Source organism: Urocitellus parryii, chromosome 11 (assembly GCF_045843805.1).
Source record: "Urocitellus parryii isolate mUroPar1 chromosome 11, mUroPar1.hap1, whole genome shotgun sequence".
NCBI lineage: Eukaryota > Metazoa > Chordata > Mammalia > Rodentia > Sciuridae > Urocitellus > Urocitellus parryii.
This window is the reverse complement of record NC_135541.1, coordinates 64030434-64050186: the sequence shown is the minus strand read 5'-3', so window position 1 is coordinate 64050186 and position 19753 is coordinate 64030434. Positions and strand designations below refer to the sequence as shown.

General features: G+C 32.4%; 1 protein-coding gene across 7 annotated transcripts in view; it reads left to right on the top strand.

Moving 5' to 3' along the window:
• The window catches only part of Ttll7 (tubulin tyrosine ligase like 7), a 151735-nt gene extending 132769 nt beyond the window's left edge, over positions 1 to 18966 (top strand). For 6 of the 7 annotated variants that reach the window (XM_026411158.2, XM_077803667.1, XM_026411157.2 and 3 more), the window contains 2 exons: positions 2921 to 3094; positions 14062 to 17532. In XM_026411158.2, coding sequence (XP_026266943.1) covers positions 2921 to 3094; positions 14062 to 14182 — 295 coding nt within the window. In that variant the 3' untranslated portion in view covers positions 14183 to 17532. Of the gene's footprint in view, positions 1 to 2920; positions 3095 to 14061; positions 17533 to 18126 lie in introns of those variants that run through there. The other variant, XR_013344452.1, reaches the window with a different exon arrangement.
• Positions 18967 to 19753: the final 787 nt, after the last annotated feature.

Below are 19753 nucleotides of genomic sequence, written 5' to 3'. Positions count from 1 at the left end.
TTATCATTATCTTACTAAAAAAGTCATTTAAAGTCATTCATTCACTGTCTTCTCTGAAGATTAAGGAACTCCCCAAAGAACTTATTAATCATTTTAATTTTTCTTTTTGAATTCATAGGTTTGGGTACTCCACTTCTTTGGAATTGAGATTAGAAAGCAGGCAGATGAGACCCTGGTGGCTTTGATAAAAGCACTGATATTTTTAACTATTTCTGCTTTCTCTCACCTTTTAGCACTGGCAATTAAGATACTGAGGTGCTAAGGTGGTGTTTTGCAGAACACAGCCATGCAGGGTGGTGGGAGGGGGGGCCTAGTGTGGGGTGCTGTTAGAGGCACAGGTTTCCTCTGTGCAGAGGGGTGCCATTAGCTTGGAGCTGCAGCAAGCTGGTCTTTCTCATTGTCTTTCTTCTTATTGAAGGATTTTGGTTTGCTGACACTTGAACATGGATTAATCCAGAATAGAATAGAGTCTGTGGCCAATAATGATGACTGTACACACAAGAAATAAACATATAGAGGACTTTGATTCATATATTAATTTTAAATATTTTAAAAAGAATAAGAAAATGAGAAGCCAAACCTGGTTAGATTATAACTCACATATTACTTAGAAAATTACATCAGATTAGGGTGTTGAAGTAGCCCTTTTGTTGTTCTCCCGCTTTGTTTATTCTTTTTCTAACTCTAAACCCCAAGTTGAGAAAAGGAAAAATTACCATAATGTAAGTGACCGCATAGTAGCTCTAATCAAATGGCTCCAAAGTGTACAAATAATACATCCCTGTTGAGAGTTGATGGTGGTGATGGAGGTAGACTTTTGTAGACATACTCAGAATTCTGTCAGCAAAGTGCTAGGCAGATAGTCAAAACAGGATGTTTTCTATGTGTATTTACATATATATAATTTTTTTAATATCTGAATCCAGAGATTTAAGACCTGGAAGGTTATGGAATATTGATTATAAATATAAATTTTCCCTATTTTTTTCAAATTAGGTAAGTTTATTTTCTAGTTACCTATCTTTATCTTGATGAACATATGGTTTTTCTTATATTTAATAATATTTTAAATTTATTTGAGTTAATTTAATTAGCATATTATTGTTTATTGAGTGAAAATGACTGTTACTCCTCTTTTAAGGAACAAAACACTTATTATATATATATATACTCTCTTTTTGGGACCAGGTTTATCCTGAAAAATAGAAGAAACCATTTGCCTTTCTAATAAAAATACCTTTCTGAGTATCTAAGGCACTTGGTAAAATCCTAAATATCTCAAATAGCCACAGAATTTTGAAAATAGAGTTTTTGAATTTTCCATTGGGAAGTACATTTTATCAGGAAAATATTTTTCTTAATATTTTTTCTGACAATCTACTGTTTTCTCTCTAAGGACTACATGAATTGGTTTATGTAAAATGAGACTTGAGCCATTACCGAGTCTCAAATCACTTTCTCCTCAAGGCTGAAGTGTTTTATTTACATTAGAGAATAAGTTTCTCTCTTTTTTTTTGGGTGGCTGGTGAGGTCTTTCCTGGTTGTTAATACACACACATACACACACACACACACACACACACACACGTACTTGAGGTTACCAAAGAAGTGTGCACTAGCTCTTGCTTTGGATTGAGCCAAGCATACTGAAAGAGGAAGGACACTGACTTTAGGATTGCTATGCCTCCACCTGTACTGCTGAGCCCCTAGAAACAGGCCAGGGGTGATAGGAGACTAAGAAAAACACTCAAACATTGAGAGAGAAAGCTGGGATCAGGCGGGATACTGATCTCTGGTTGAGAACAGGGATCCAGAGCTGGCTCAGCATGTTTATTATATAGGTTTTATCATTCAAAGGTTATTTGTGGGAAAGTTTCTGCAAAGCAGCCAGGCTTAAAGGTCACAGCACTGAAGAAACATTATGGTTTTCTCGCTATGCTCAGAATCCCCTTTCCCTGGGAGCTAGTATCTGAGTTTCAAGGTCAAGACTGATAACTCTGAACCTGTGCAGTTTCCTCGGGCAGGGTATCACCATAGCAACTGGGCAATCTTAACCTGTACATTTTTTGATAGGGGGTACTGGGAATTGAACTCGGGGGCTCTCAACCACTGAGCCACATCCCAAGCACTATTTTATATTTTATTTAGAGCAGGGTCTAACTGAGTTGCTTAACACTTTGCTTTTCCAAGGCTGGCTTTGATCATCCTGCCTCGGCCTTCTGAGCTGTTGGGATTAACCTGTACTTTTGCTAAGGGGGTTCCCAGTACAAGTGCACCACAACCACAAGGCAACCAAACACCTGGATCCAAATCACTGCTCCCCACCTTGCAGTGTGTTAGTACTTATGGAGATAATGCTAATTCTAGAGCACAGGACCTGTGCTCTGGGAATATCATGGATGTAGTCTTAAAAAGGGTTTAACCTAATTGTCCTAGTGCTAGTTTAACCTAATTGTCCTAGTTCACAGATTAAATTGTAGCAACTTTTTAACCCCTTTGTAGGATAGGATCATTATTAGTGTTAAGGTAAATACAAATTCTTAGAAAACCTAAATTCCTAGAATACTTAATTTTTGAGAAATCAGTTCAGTATTTTACAAAACTATAATATGGAGTTACTCCACTTTTTTTTTTTTTTTTAGGAGATGTTGGGAAGTCATCCTTTTAGCTACCAATGATTGGAACCACCAAAATCTTTAAAGACAAATAGTACATGAATTTGATGTTGGTTCTTTTATTATATAAAGATTAATTTCCTAATTAATTTGTATTTCTTATATACTTTTCAATCATCTGTATGTATTATAGATGTGTGAGAGTATTTCTGGCTTTCTTTATTGGTTTGTTGCTAGGTAAATGATATAGCTGGTTGCCATTTTTAAACGTGAACATGAAGTCATGTCTGTTTCCATGCCAACAGATCCTCCTGGGAGAGTATATTCAGTAGAAGCCCAGAGATGGTAACTCCTTTGCAGCTCCAGTGTTGCCAGCGCCTGGTGGAGCTTTGTAAACAGTGCTTGCTAGTGGTTTACAAATATGCAACCGACACAAGAGGATCACTCTCAGGCATTGGTTCTGACTGGGGTAATTCCAGGTACTGTTTACATTCTCTATTCCCTGAGATCTTGATATAAAATAATGTCACAGTACAGTTGGAAATTTAGCGTTTCTTTTTGCTTAGATAGGTAGGGATAAAAATCTAAAGGCTAAAAATTACACACGCAATAATCGACAAAATATTTTTAAGTGGCACATCTTTTCCTTTAAGGGACTAAACAAGGACAGCAATCACAAACCTGGACATGAGGGAAACAGCGTACATGGAAATAAACTTATTTGGTTTACATACTTATTTAAATACTTATATAAACTTATTTGGTTTACAAAATGCAGTAAGAACATCCAAATAAGTGGTAATAAATTCAACTTTTGTTTCCTAGTAGGGATATTTGAACATGTGTCCTGGAGCTTTCTTTATGGGGAAGATGCCTATGGTTTCATTTTATTGTTCAGAAAGCCTCCACTACTCCCTTCAACACCAGAAAAAAAAAATCTGTTGGAGTTGAAATTTTGTCAGGTTTCACTTCAAATTTGAGTTTTATGACAGCTGTTAAATTGAAATAGATAGCTTTCCAAAACTCAAAAAAACACCCAATATTGTTTTTAAGTTGCAAAAATACAGAATAAATTAAATAAGAAGCACATTTTTGTATTTCTCAAAAACAATTGTAGCTCCTACTAGAAATAAAATGAATATATTAGCTTTATTATGTGTACACATTTAGTACTACTCAATGTAGAAGGAAATAAGCCACAATAGTCAAAAAATGCAACTAATATTTAAGTAAACAGTGAGGAAAATGGAACCACAATAGTTTGGATTTTTTGACACAGCAGAAAATTGACCTGTTTATCAAACAAAATGATCTCAAGCAGGATCCTTAGAATATTATGCACAAAACCTTTTACAAAGATATTTTAAATCTTTGTTTTGGATTCTGTCATTGTACTCTTATAGTACCTTTAACCTATATTAATTCTTCTGAAAATAATAACTGATTAATAACAACCACGGCAGAAGTAAAATTAACCATTTTGAAAATATGTAAATATTAAACTTATATTCTATAGTTTTTATGGTTTAATTGAAGCAAATTATTGAAATAAAATTAATTATTTTCATGAATAGTCTCGTGATGTAAAAGAATGAAATCCATTTTTTAGACATTATAGTATATAAGTAAAGAGCCTTCTCATTAAGTGGTTATATTTTCGGAGCATGATCAGGAAAACTTTAAATTCCAGTCTAGAAAGGAATTCGTCCAGACTATGATGTGATTTCTGCAGTTCCAGATGTCATGACCCTGTTTTTGTGATGAATCATGCAGTTTTGTGGGTAGGCAAATAGGACAAAGTCTTTCTGCTTGCACCAGAAGAAGTTGTTATGCCTAACAGTTGCTTCAGGCCTTTTGATTTTCTTCTTCTTGTTGTGGTCAGGGGAGATATTCCTGACCCTGTAATGTTGTTCTGGACTTCTGATGAGTTCTGTAATGAGATCTGGACTTCTGAGGAGTGCTCAGGGTGACCCCAGTATTGTGAGTATAAGCATTTTGGAGTGTTAGTAAATACATTTTTATTCTGCCCACATTCAGAACCTTTTGAGAAAGAAATGTGGGAATCAGACACAGTCATGAATGTAGCTGTATTACTTACCAAAGTTACACTGGGGACATGGTTTAGATGTGAGATTAGTGGGTTTTCCAATATTGAATTCCAGAACTAAACTTACCTATTCCAAGGCAGAGCTGGATCAACCCAGACTTTCTTCTACCCTTGCCTGATGAAGTCTAGTGGGAGGGCAAGTGTGAATGTATCCTCTCTGCAGATTTGCTGAGCCAAGCATGCCTGTTTCTTTGAAATCCACAAATCAGATAACTCAATTGTAGTAAGAAGCCAGGAAGGTTATACTATTGGAAGTTAAACATGGAAACACAAGGAGCAGAGGGAGTTAAACATTTCTCCCTAATGTCTAGCCACTGAAACTTAAGTCAATGTTATGTTAAGAACATAAATTTTTCCTCTTAAGTAAGGGAATCTATAGTGTTTTGCTTTATATGTAGAGGTAACAATATTTGTTAGTAGCTTTATTTCATTTGTGAAGTATACCTGATAAAATGTACATATGAATTTATATTTATACATTAATTTTAAATATTTAAATAAATATGTAAATATTTTTAATATGCTTAGGAGGAGGCACACCTAAACTATTTATTTATTTTACACAGATAGAGTATAACTTCTTATTTCTTTGGTTGTACATGATGTAGAGTTACACCATTCATGCATTCATACCCATATATTGGGGTAATAATGTCCATATCATTCTATCATCTCCCCTCTTACTCCTCTCCCTCTCTGCTCAATCCAAAGTTTCTCCCTTCTTCCCTTGCCTCCTGCCCATTATGGATCAGTATCCACTTATCAGAGAATATATTTGGCCTTTGGTTTTTTGGGATTGGCTTACTTCACTTAGCATGATATTCTCTAATACCGACCATTTACCCATAAATGCCATAATTTCATTCTTCTTTAAGGCTGAGTACTATTCTGTTGTGTATTTATATCACAGTTTCTTTATCCATTCATCTATTGAAGGACACCTAGGTTGTTTCCACAGTTTAGCTATTGTGAATAGCTGCTGTAAACATTGAGGTGGCTGCATCTCTGTAGCATGCTAATTTTAAGTCCTTTGGAGATAGACTGAGGAGTTGGGATAGCTGGGTCAAATGGCATTCCATTCCAAGTTTGCTAGCATTCCATTCCAAGTTTGCTAAAGTTATCTCCATACTACTTTCCAAAGTGGTTACACCATTTTGCAATCCTATCAGCAATGAATCATACCTTTTGCCTCCACATCTTGCCAGCAGTTATTGTTGCTTGATTTTTTGATAACTGCCATTCTGTTGAAGTGAGATGAAATCTTTGAGTAGTTTTGATTTGCATTTCTCTAATTGCTACAGATGTTGAACACTTTTTCATAAATTTGTTGATTGATTGATTGTATGTCTTCTTCTGTGACGTATTTGCTCATTTCCTTATCCCATTTATTGATTGGGTTATTTGTTTTTTGGTGTTAATTTTTTTGAGTTCTTTATTTAATTTTAATTATAAATAAATATATAAATATTTTAATATGCTTATAAGGAGGTGCATTTATAACGTGATACATTTTGGGTAATTTATCTATACAATTAAAAAAGAAAAAAATAGAGTTAACATCAGTCAGGTTTATTGATAATGTTTATCTTGACTAGAGATCTGTGGGATATTTCCTAGAAGGCTTTAGAGTTGATGGCATTTATTACATGAAAGAGAGTGGCCTTCTCAGAAATATAATCATAGGCACAAGTAGTAAAAAGCCTTTCTCAGGGCCCATAATATCTAAGCAAATAGAACTGATATATACATCTAGGTGGTCAATTAGAATCAATCTAAGTATGTATGTATGTATGTATGTATGTATGTATCTCCCTATCTCCCTATCTGACATTAGCATTCTTGGAACCAGCTCAATATCTCACTGTAACTAGGTTTACTTGGGAAGCTTTAGGATCTCCAACCACTTTTTGGCCTCCTGGTTTACATGACTTCACTAGTCAGTTCTATCAAACCCACCCAGAAAACAGGAAAAGAGAAAACTGTATTCCCTTGTTTTACAAGGCTACCATACTTTTGATACCAAAGTATTTTGATACCAAAACCCAACTGGAGAATTATTGCAAAAGAGAACGAATGTTCAGTCTCAACGCTAACCATAGATATAAAAATTCTAAACCAAATAGTAACAAACTGAACCCAGAGAGTTTAAATAGGATAATATATCATGATCAACTTCTGCTTAATCCATAAATTTTTAAGGATGCAATAACATTATAAAGTGATCAGTATAATTTTCTATATTAGTAGAATAAAAGATCACTTTGAAAGACATAAATAAATCACTTGGTAGAATTCAGTGTACATTCTTGCTTTAAAAACTCCTTAGTCGCCTAGGGAAAAAATTAAATCCAGTCTAATAAAGGATAGCTATGAAAATATCACAACAGACAAACCTAAATGTTGAAGTGTTAAAGGCTTTCCTTTTCAAATAAAGGACAAAACAAGATTTCTCATTATCACTACTTCTATCCAGTATTGTGCTGGAAGTCCTAGATTATGTAATGAGGAAAACAAAATAAATTAAAAAATTAGGTTTGAAATAAAGAACTAAAACTCATTACCAGTAAGTATGATTATGCTGATACACATCTAAACAAATTTGTAGATTCATTTAAGTGAGTGCAACAATTTTGATGAAATCAAAGTCAGTATAAGAAAATCAATTGCATTTTCTGTATTAACATCAAATAGTTAGAATATGAAATTTTAAATACGATTTTAAATATCTTGAAATTATATGTAACCCTTAAGAATAAGTTTGTATGATATGTCAAGATCATTGTACTGTCATATGTTACTAATTTAAACAAATTTTAAAAAAGAATAAGTTTAACAAGAAAGGCAAGAAAGCTTAAAAAAATGAAAAGATATACCTTATTCATCATTGAAATGATTGTTATTAATATGTCAGTTCTTCGCAAATAGTTTTTGTACACATGTAGTTTTCAACTAATCTTATTTTTATTTACTTTTGGTAAGGAAAATATTAAACCAAAGCTTTTTTAGCATTTATAATACAGAAAAGCAAAGGAATAATCTTGAAATAAATTATGAACTGGTAGAATTTGTTAAGTACTGTGTACAAAAACTTATAGTAAAGATAAATTAAGCCAAGCTAATATGAAATTGGCAAAAGGATAAATAATTGAGCCATAAGTAAACCCAGGCCTACATTTTTACTTGATTTATGGCAAAAAAGGGAGGAATGCTTTACTTATGAAGAGTGGGAAAAAGAAGTTTGTTTAAAGAAGTGGTGCTGGACAATTGGATTTCCAAATAATAATTTAAAAAAGAACTTGACTTTACCCATGCCATAAATAAAAACTATTTCCTGGTGAACTGAGTAAACCAGTAAAGCAAAACTAGTGCTTTCAGGAGATAATATGGGATATATTCATGAATTTGAGATGTTTAATAGTTATAAAAAGAGGACTGAAAAGTGCTAATCATAAGTCAAAAGATAAATATATGTGACTATGTTAAATCAGAAATGTTTGTTCATCCAAATACTCTATTCAAGTGCAAAAAGCAAGCTACAGGATGGAGGAAGGTATTTACAACCCATAAGATACATTAAAATGTTCTTGTACATATTATATAAGAATTCCTACAAATTTCTAGCAAGAAAAAGAGACCACTAAATAGGAAAATGGGGAAGAAATTTGAAAAAAGACCAACAAACATTTGAAAAAGTATTTAAGGTAATTAATAATCAGGGAAATACAAAATCTCAAAAATAATGCATATCCAGCACTGCATACCAAGAGATAACAGGAATGTAGAGAAATGGGAATTCTCTTACATTGCTGGTGACAGTAACAATTGACACCTTTTATCACATCACATACTAAAGTCTTCCTGTTTTGCAGCTATTCTACTCCCAGTAAACTCTTGGTGGAAATGTATGGGCATGGGCCCCAAGACACTTAGTAGAATGAGCATTGCAGTATTTGTTCATAATATGTGAAAATTGGAAACAATTCAAATATCCATGGAAGAATGGATGCATTTTCTTGAACATTATCCATACAGTGGATATTAAACAAATTGCACATTCAGTATAACAACATGGATGAGTCTCAAACATAAAGTTGAGCTAAAGAAGTAAGATATAAAGGAATACATATTTTGTCCATTTATTTAAAATAAGAATATGCAAAACTAAATTATGTTTAAGGAATACATACTTAGGTGGCAAATAAGGAAATTACCACAAAGGTTAGGATAGTGATTACTTTATGGGGAGGGAGTGTGTGGAGATGCTGTAATTCAGAGCTGAGGGATGCTATGAATGTTCAGTTACCTATCCTGAGAGGTAGTTATGCAAATACTTATTTTATAATACTCATTAAATTGGATATTAATATTTTATGTAGTTTTCTGAATGTGTTTTATACTTTACAATTAAGAAGTTTTAAAAACTGAGGAGTTAAATACATGGCGCCATTTACGGCCCTACATTATGATAAGTTTGACACATGTTCTTGCTAGTGAGGCTGATGCTCATAATATATAAATTATTAGAAGTATTTCATTTATGTACACTATCTCATTGGCGCCATACTCTGTAGGCATGGCAGAAGCTACTGGACTTTTTTCATAACTGAGAAAACGAAAAAGTCTAAAGAAGTTAAGTGGTTTATCAAAATCCACATTGCTAACACGTGACAGAGGTGAAACTTGAAACCAGTACTTATCCCCTAATTCCCCAAATCAAACTTAAAAATCAAAACAATGTATATCTACTATAATTGGTATTTTAAAAAGTGCAAAATAGTAAGTGCTGGAAAGGGTGTGAAGTTGGAACCTTCCTGCATTGCTGATGAGAATGTAAGACAGTGAAGCAGCTGTGAAAAATAGTTTGGCAGTATCTCAAAAAGTTAATAGATTTACTGTATGACCCAAGAAATAAACTCCTAGGTATATACCCAAAGGAATCGAAAACAAAGACTCAAACAAAGAAATACTTGCACATCTGTGTTCACAGCAGCATTTTTTACAACAGCCAATAGGTGGAACCAATTCAATGGTTCATCAACAAATGAATGGATGAATAAATATGGTGTACATATATAATGAAATATTATTCAGCCATAAAACAAAATGGAATCTGATCTAAAACAACATTGATGAACCTTGAAAACATGCTGAGTTAAATAAACAGACACAAAAGGACAAATATTGTGATTTCCATTTACATGAGAATAGGGAAATTTGTAGAATAGGGAAATTTATACATGTCACCAAGGGTAAGGAGGAGGGGAATGAGAAATTTTTGTGTTTGTGTGTGGTGTTGGGGATTGAACCCAGGGCCTCATGCATGCTAGGCCAGTGCTCTACTACTGTACTATATTTCAGCCTAGAAGGATGGAAAATGGGAATTAATATTTATTGAGTATAGAATTTATGTTTGGGATGATGAAACTATTCTGGAATCTGTGGTGATGGTAACATAATATTGTAAATGTACTTGCTGCACTAACTGTATTCTTGATAATGGTAAAAAATTATAAATTTCGTGTTATATCATTTTACTATAATAAAAAAGTTTTCAGAAAATACTGGAAATATATTCTGATGAACTTTGCCTACTCTCCATTCCCCAACCAGGCAGCTGAGTTTATTCTGGTTTGGGGTGTGGGGGGTCAGATGTCTTTGGTCCTATTCCAGGAAGATCCTAGAAAGTAGGTAGAGCATACATTTCCCATTTCCAAGGTTAATTTCCTACCAGTTTTGAAATGCTTCATGTTCTAGAGATCCTCCACAACTGACAACAAGAGGGAACATAAAAGACCAATCAATTCTACATCAATCAGGAATAAATGAGTGTGTGTACTATGTGTATAGGAAGAGGGTATGTGAAGATGCTCGTGCCTAGCCTTAGAGAAAAGGCGTGAGGCTATGTGGATGAAGCAGATGGAAATAGGGTGATCTGAATTATTTCTCCTTGGCATGAGGCAGCTGAGGTAGCCTGTTTGGTATATAAAAAATAAACTAGCATAAAGATAAAGATGTAAATTTTTCAGACTTTTTGGTGTTTTACAAAAACTCTTTAGACTTGGTCTTTAAATTTGCTTCCTTGAGGTAGTTTTCCTGTTCAAAAATTCAAATTGTATTACTTAACTCCATTGCAAAGAACATTCAAAAATATTCTTTAGTGTTCAGCTAGTGTGGGAATCTACCAAGAGATAATAATGGAAATATTAAGACAAATAGTAAATATTATTTCTCTTTAATGCTTTAAGTAATCAAACTGTTTCTTCCAATTAAAGTTCATATGTACTTATTTATCTAATCTTAAAAAAAGCTTTTAACTTTTTTTGCTTCTATTGAAAAGTTTGATTTTGTGACATGTATAATACTTTTCTATTTTCAGCGTTATTTCATACTTTATATTTTTGTAAAAATTATATAATTGTACCTATTAGTTTAAAAATTTGGATTCATTCAGCCTAGATGCCCTTCAATAGATGAATGGATAAAAAAAATGTGGCATTTATACACTATGGAGTATTACTCTGCATTAAAAAATGACAAAATCATAGAATTTGGAGGGAAATGGATGGCATTAGAGCAGATTATGCTAAGTGAAGCTAGTCAATCTTTAAAAAACAAATACCAAATGACTCCTTTGATATAAGGGGAGTAAACAAGGACAGGGTAGGGACGAAGAGCTTGAGAAGAAGATTTACATTAAACAGGGATGAGAGGTGGGAGGGAAAGGGAGTGAGAAGGGGAATCGCATGGAAATGGAAGGCGATCCTCAGGGTTATACAAAATGACATATAAGAGGAAAGGAGGGGTAAGACAAGATAATACAAATGGAAGAAATGATTTACAGTAGAAGGGGTAGAGAGAGTAAAGGGGAGGGGAGGGGAGGGGAGGGGGGATAGTAGAGAATAGGACAGACAGCAGAATACATCAGACACTAGAAAGGCAATATGTCAATCAATGGAAGGGTAACTGATGTGATTCAGCAATCTGTATACGGGGTAAAAGTGGGAGTTCATAACCCACTTGAATCAAACCGTGTAATATGATGTATTAAGAACTATGTAATATTTTGAAAGACCAATAATAAATAAAAAAATTAAAAAAAATTTGGATTCATGTACAGTGACAATTATGTGAAATTGTCATGACAACATAGTATAGTGGTGATGAGCAATGACACTAAAGCTGACCTTCATGGCTTTGAATCCTGGTTCACACTTACTAGCTGTATGACCATAGGAAAGGAATTTGACCACTGTATGTATCATAGAGTTTATTTATACATAAAATGTAGCTAACAAGAATATCTAATAAATAGAATTGTTGTGAAAACTAAGTGAATTAACATCTGTAAGCTACAGAAAATGCTATTTAAATATTTGTTTAATTAAATAGAAGTTAGCTGTGGTCCAGGCTTTGCATTTTTATTTTTTTATGTGTGAAATGAAGATTTTTTAACACAAAAGTTTGTGTGAATATTACTGAAACATCAATAGTAATGTTTGCTTAGAAATTCTTTGTAAGAAAGTTGGTAGAAGTTACTGTTTACTATGTAATTACCAGTACAGTCAGAATGCATTTTCAAAAGAAGGTAGATTAACTGTCAACTAATACAGAATAGTGGGTTTTGATCAAACACTTTAGTTGATTTTATACCTCTGTCCTAAATAGAAAGGGAAGCTTTTACATAATAAAAGGTATCAGATTAATCATAACTCCACTAACTCTTGACATAATAATTAATCAATATAAATTACCCATGATGTTAAGAAAATACATAATCTGTGATATGAGAAATCAATTTTTTCATTACTCATCATTAATTATAGAATTTTGATTTAATTTACTTTGTTGTATATTATTTTACTGGTCTATTAACTTAATAATTTGAGCAATTGCTTATAGTTTTTGATGTTAGATAATAGATTTAGTGGATATTATTAGATAATTTATGCTGAAAATAATGTTTATGTATATTATGGAAAGTGCTGCCATTTTAATTTGAATGCTGTACAAAGTTGATTATAATGAATCCATTTTCTTTCAACAAAATTCAAATAAAACAAATATAAATGTAACTTTCCATTGACAGGTTACGATAGTTTCCAATATTGTCTAACATAGAGTAGTAGCTAATAGTATTCTTGACCTTCACTTTTTTCATTTATCTATGAATTTATTATTCTGTCACCAAAGGATTCTGATGTCAAATGAAGAGAATAAAATGAATAGTTTGATTCTTATTGTTTATTTTTAAACCACTGCTAATTACCAGTCTCCTTCTGTTGATACTTATCCTCTTAGAAATTTCTCATAGAGATCTGTGTTTTGACTTTTTAGCAAATTTCTTTTCAGGATTACTTGGACTTACACTTCAGAAAGAGTTGTTTATTTGTATTTTTTCATTTGGATTTCCTTGACTGTTTCTCTCTAGACATATAAATAAGACTGGCATAATGCTAATCAAGGTTTTTCAAAGAAAAGGGATTATATGGGTGTACAATTTTCTTTGGAAATTTCAAATTTCCAGAGCTTTGAGTGAAAAGTAATAAAAGAGCAGCAGGGAGCATTTATTGGCAAATATGACATTAATCAATATGAAGTTACTCATTGTCTTTGTCTATCTGATTTATTATGAACAGTCACATATTTTACTATATTAATATTAATAGTCTATTTACAGGGTGCTGCCCTGGGGTCCAGTAGAAATGTGTAGTATATATGCTATATTGTCTTTGTAAAATTAGGAAAAATCACATCGTCTAAAATACATTTAGTTGTAAGGGTTATACATAACCTGTAATGATCAGCACTGAATAGCCTAAGAATATAAAATTTCTAATCTAATTATTAATTAACATTCTTTAACTTTTTCTTTTAGATTACCATTAGATATAATACAAAAACGAAATATTTTAAATTCTAATCAGTATTTCCAGCTTCTTGGAAACATAATTACTGTTAATATGGTTTGTCAAAATTCTCATATCCCATATTTTAAAGAAATATTTGGCTCCACACATTACTTATGGGGACTGATGATGGATTCTAAATTAACACGAGCCACATAAACAGTTTCCTAGCATTTGAGTTCAATGATTGTTTATGGGATATCTTGAGAGAATAATATCATATGTTGCATCTATGTTCAATTCTTTGAGTAAAGTTCTATGAGCTTCCTTGATCCCTGATCTTGGGGAGGAAATCTTTTTATATGAATTGCACTGTTATTACAGTAACATTTTTCATGTAGGATGTGTAAATTACTAAACACATAACCCTTGAGTGAGAAATGTTGATACTAATTTGCTTGTAATAATCTAATTTTTTACCTGTCATTTTTAGGTATTTACTACCAGGAAGTACCCAGTTCTTCATGAGAACACCAATCTACAACACGAAATACAATTCTCCTGGAATGACTCGCTCCAATATTTTGTTTACATCCCGATATGGCCATTCATGAAACTGAAAGGAAGATCCATCATAGGTCATGCATAATAGCAATTAATTTACTGCCTCAAGTTGAACACACAAAGACAGTAACCATTAAGTGCTGTTTTATGTATATATGACATATATGTGTGGAAATATATGCACACATGCACTCAAATTATATATGTATATATATATATTTATTATAATATATGAAAGAAGAATTAGCAGAAAACTGAATATAAGATTTAACCTTTCTGGAAATGTAATAAACCATGTTAAATTGTTTACACAAATATGTGAATGTCTAGAATTTGCTAGGTTTATAATTCCTTCCTACTAGAAATGTTATTTTTGCTGCAGAGATTATAAAATGGAATTGATCTTGACGATCCCATTACAGTGTTAAATTATTTTCTAGATAACACAGCTTTTGACTTGAAAAAGCATTAATAGTATAATATGTTATAGTTCTGTTACTCACAGTAGCCATTTAAAATGAAACACAAAAGATTGAGAAGCCTGGTGTTGCTTGATGAGAGGATTAAGTATAAAATGGGCTTACCATTAATATACACATGTAAAGTACTAGAAAAAAATCCCAAACTGATTCACCTGCATTTTTATTCCTCTGTGTGGGAATTCATCAACATGTAATAAAGTACATTTTCAGTAAGGATCTGGTAAGATCATATTATGATCTAAAACAGAAGACAATCCATTGGGCTAACAATAAAATGTAATATAGTTTATATCTTTACATTTTATAGGGAGTCATGGAAAGGAACAGAAAATGATGGTAATGACAGAATTCTATATGACTGTTGTGTCTCATAATATTTTTATTTGGAAAATATGTCTTTGATGGGTAAACATATGCTTTAGTACAGTTCTTCAGCAGAAGTACAAGAATAGACATTTCAAACTCATTTTGGTGTTAAAAAATAATGCATCACACTTATTATATAATAAATCTCTCAATCTTGACACCAATTTACAAAGTTTAGTATGGTAGTTTCTCATTACACCATAGAAAAATCTAAATGATTCTGAATACAAGATTCTAGTAGCCACATATTACTAATCATTGAAATACCCTTGAGAAATTTGTTTTAATCAAAGTACAGTATGAAGTTTTCTTCCTGTCAGATGTGATTATGGATAAGTTTTATAGCAATTTACTTCCATTTCTGGCTTATGGTTTGAAAACCAATGAGTGAGCCTTTAGTTTTCCACAAAAATATAAACACCTCTGTCATTGAACTCCTTAGAAAGTATATTGCTTTCAGAAATTTATTGAAACTTCCTCACCCAGTGGTTCTTCTTATAGATGCTAATGTATTTGCAAAATTCATGAATGTTGTACTTTTTTTAATATCCTAAAATTTATTTCCAGTAAATCAAGAAACGGCCTCACAGCAGGAGAACTGAGACAGGCAGATTGGCCTGGTTTAATTCAGAAGCTGGATAGTTGACAACCCAGAGTTGTAAGTCAGACAGATTTTTGCTTTAAGGCCATCTTCTGAGAGTGTTGGACCGAAATGATTTATTTCTTTCCTAAATTATTGCTCGTTACTTTATTCTTTTTGACTATTTAACATCCACATTCCAGTTGTGAACTTTCTTTGCTGGATGCATCCCAATTAATTTGCCATTGTCATTGTGGGAAAAGAAGACAAGATATCGAGATGAAGGAAATTCCTAAAAAGTGTTTAGGACTCTATTTTGTGATTTCTTAAACATGGTGTAGCTTTTCCAAAATAAATAATGTAAACACTGGGCTCTTATAACACCACTGTAAGAATCTCAAAAAGTCAGTCATTTCATGGAGTATTTTTAGTCATTTTTTTTTTTTAATTCATGCTTTGGACGTGAAGGAGACACAACTTGCAGTGGCTAATAAATGCTGTCAACCCAGTTTGATGGTCATTCACTTGCTTTAGCTTAAGTCACAAATGGTCACTTAATTTTCTCTAGTGTATGTTTTAGAACTTCTGTCTTTATTCATACAAGAGTGAAATTTTTATTTAAAATTAAAAAATGAAAATGTTCAACACTGGGAGGAACCCTTCCTCCAGAAACACACTCACACAATTGAAAAATAAAAGTGAATTTAAAAGAATAGAATTACCCTGCTATTTGATGAAGTAAATTTTACTTCTCTAGCTACATACATCTGGCCTTATTTTGAGCACTAGAATTTTATTACCCACATTTGCCTTTTCATACTGATCTGCTTTGATATGATGAGGTTATGAATAAAAGCCATTTGCTCATTGTTTATATATGCTACCTGGCATGCTGTGCACTCTAGCTGCTGTAGTGCAATTCCCTAATGAGCAACTAAGAGGAGAAGACACAATAATGAACCATGAAGTCTCCAGAGACCATAGAAATGCTTTTGAGGCATAAAATATCCCTTAGTTTTTATTATAAATTTTTTATTCACAGGGTAAAAACATATCAGCATAAGCAATAGTACAAATTCAACTCTTTTTTTTTTTTTAAGGAGAGAATGTAGCTTTATTTGAAAAACTGTGAAAGCTATTCTCACCAGGGGTTTTAAAAGGGAATTTTGTTTACTTACAATGGAAGCATTCTTTCACTATGATATAGAAAAACATACCCCTAAATTGGGTAAATCTTAAAACTGGAAAGCTTACCAAAGCTATAAGATTGGGTTGATTTCCAGATTGTCTAGGAAAGAACCTTTTTACTTTAAATCATGCCATACCAACGCAGTCTGAGATTGCAAATTAGTTTTCACTCAAATATTCCAGCATTGTAGATTAGTTATCATTTGCTTTGTATGATATATTAAAGGTACTGTTCTTCATATTTTGATTCATTTTATAAGCAATAAATTTTAATGCATTTAATTTACTGTAAGAATACAAAAATGATGCTGTAGCAGAATCAAGCATGGAGATGGCAATGGTATTCTCTGTTTAGTATGTAGTTGTATATTACAGATAGGATGCCAGGATATGTACACAAATTTTATTATATGTCTACGTTAGGTGTAAATACACCAAAATTTCCTTAGTTCCTCCTCCCCAAATTAAAAAACTACCAAACCAAACAACAAAATTCCCTTTCTTTTCATTTAATATTTATGCACAATTAGATAATAGTGGCTTCTAGCCATAAGAAATTGAGGGCATCCAACTAAGTGATGTTCATCTAGCTGCCTGAACCACAGACATTGTGGCCTTCTGAATTTGGGGGTAATTGGTTACAAAGCAATAGATAACTAATACATCTTAGAGCCTCTGACTATTCTACTATTATTTTGACAATTTGTTTTTTAAAGAGATTATTAGTGTGGCGTATGTAAAAAAAAAACTGAAAATGATCTTATTTTAATTTTACTTTAACTTAGAGAGTAGATGAGTATGGAATTTTATCTAACTTGAAATTTCAGATGTTTTAATATAAATAAATTCAAATATTTTCTTCTTTAAAATGTGAAAGTCATTCTGTGTAGAAATTCTCTTCAACACACTACAATATTCAACATTTTCAAAAGTACCCAAAAAAGCTTCATAAATTTTATTATTTAATTTTCTGTAAAGCATTGATTCATTCTCAATTATATATTCTTCAAAAATAATAGGAAATACCTCAGGAGTGACAGAAGATGCTTCCCATTTTTGTTTTGTAATGCTAATTTACATTTTGAGTCTTGGTTTACCTCATTCTAAGAGTTAACAATAAAAAAATGTAACTATTTAATGAATTGTCTTCCTGTGATCTGATGATTTTTTAAGTATTTGCTCTTCTTTTTAAATTGAGAAATTTGTTTTTGAGAGTCATGTTATCTAAATATTAGTTATTTAAATATTTTGGACTAATGTTAACTTAAAAATAAATTAAAATTTAGAAATATACTCATGATGAAAATTTTATTCCTTACATTGCTTTCTGTTTCTCTTCTCCCTCTTATCTTTCTCCTTCTCTGAATTCCCTTTCAAGCTTTGAACTTTGCATGGACAAAGTCAAGAAAAGAGAAATCCTGCTTTTTAAACATTCATTGTTCTTGAATTTTATGGTATGTGTTTGCCTGAACAACAATAAAATTTAGATCCAATATGTTACAGGATCAAGTTCAGTTTGCTGAGATTTTTAGGAACCGGGTTGAAGTCTCTATGCCTAAAAAAGCATTAATTACTGGATCCATACAAAAAGCAAGATACGTGGCTACATATAACATTCTTACAACCAAAAGTTTTAATATTAAAACTTATTGCACACTTTGAGACTGCCGCCATTTTTTCTCTATCATAAATATGTATATAATATATCGAAGGAAAATTGTTCAAATAACATATTCTGTATTAACTGGGCTGTCTTACCTAAGAAGAGTAAATAAAGCTTTCATTTTATCCCCTGCTACTAACTTGAAAGCTATTGGTGAAAACATCATTCAATAGACTAATTATATTCTTAAATTAGTAAGAAGGCTTACCTTACAAAAGTGACCCTATAATGCTGATATTTCTCTTTAAAAGGCTAACCACAATTCCTTGTCCTGAGTTCATACAGTAATGATTATACATACTATAACATGTGATTAATGGATTTGCAGAAGGTTTTGGATTTGAGGATTAGCTTAAAAGCAGTACATGTACTAACACAAATCATGACTCAAATATCCCCATGTGCTTTACAACCTGTATATGAATCCAAATATTGTCACAGAAAATGTGCTTGAAATGTTAACACAGTATGCAATTAGCATTGCATTGTCATGCTCCAGCATGTGGTATCTGTATGGTGAAGTTATTTCAATTACTCAGATATGTTACTATAATAAAGAAGGTTTAACATAAGAAAGCCTACAGTATGTCATCAAATGCTTATTTCTGTTTCTCTCTCTCTCTCTCTCTCTCTCTCTCTCTCTCTCTCTCTCTCTCTCTCTCTCTCTCACACACCTCCCTCTCCCCCCGCCTACTTTAGTAATAGAGATTGGTTTCAAATAAAGCTTTCAAGGTGATGAGATATATTTTCACAATAATTTTTGCTGCTGTACGGACAGCAGTAGCACTATCCAGGATAGTGCTACCTGCCATTAAAGTCAGGTCAAGTAAACAAAATGGGTTTGAACTCCTCTTTTGGTTAACTGGAAGGCAGATAGTTCTAAAATTTAGAAATTTCACTTTTCTATCTTTCTAGTATTGTGGATTATAGGAACAGTATTAGTAATCTGATTAGAATTATGTCAGAATCTCAGGCATGAAGTTCATTTTTTTCTGGAATTTATAATTATTCATCGTTGTTGAAATTTACACACTAAGCTTCAAAAGGAAACGTCCTATTGACCTTCATACCATTGTGATTTAAGATAATTACATATAAAGAATTTAGAAATGTTTTCCTTCATTTACTTAGTTTTTGCAATGCTGGGAACTGAACACTTTGTGTATGCTAGCCAAGAATTCTACCTGTATACCTCACCTTAGAATAATTTTCCTTAAAAGAACAAAAGCACTTTGGATAAAATTCCTATCATGCTAGGGGCAGGGTTTGTTTACCTGAGAACTGAGCTCTTTAAGGCTGAGGCAAGAATTCAAGTTCAAGACTAGTTTGGGCAACTTAGTAA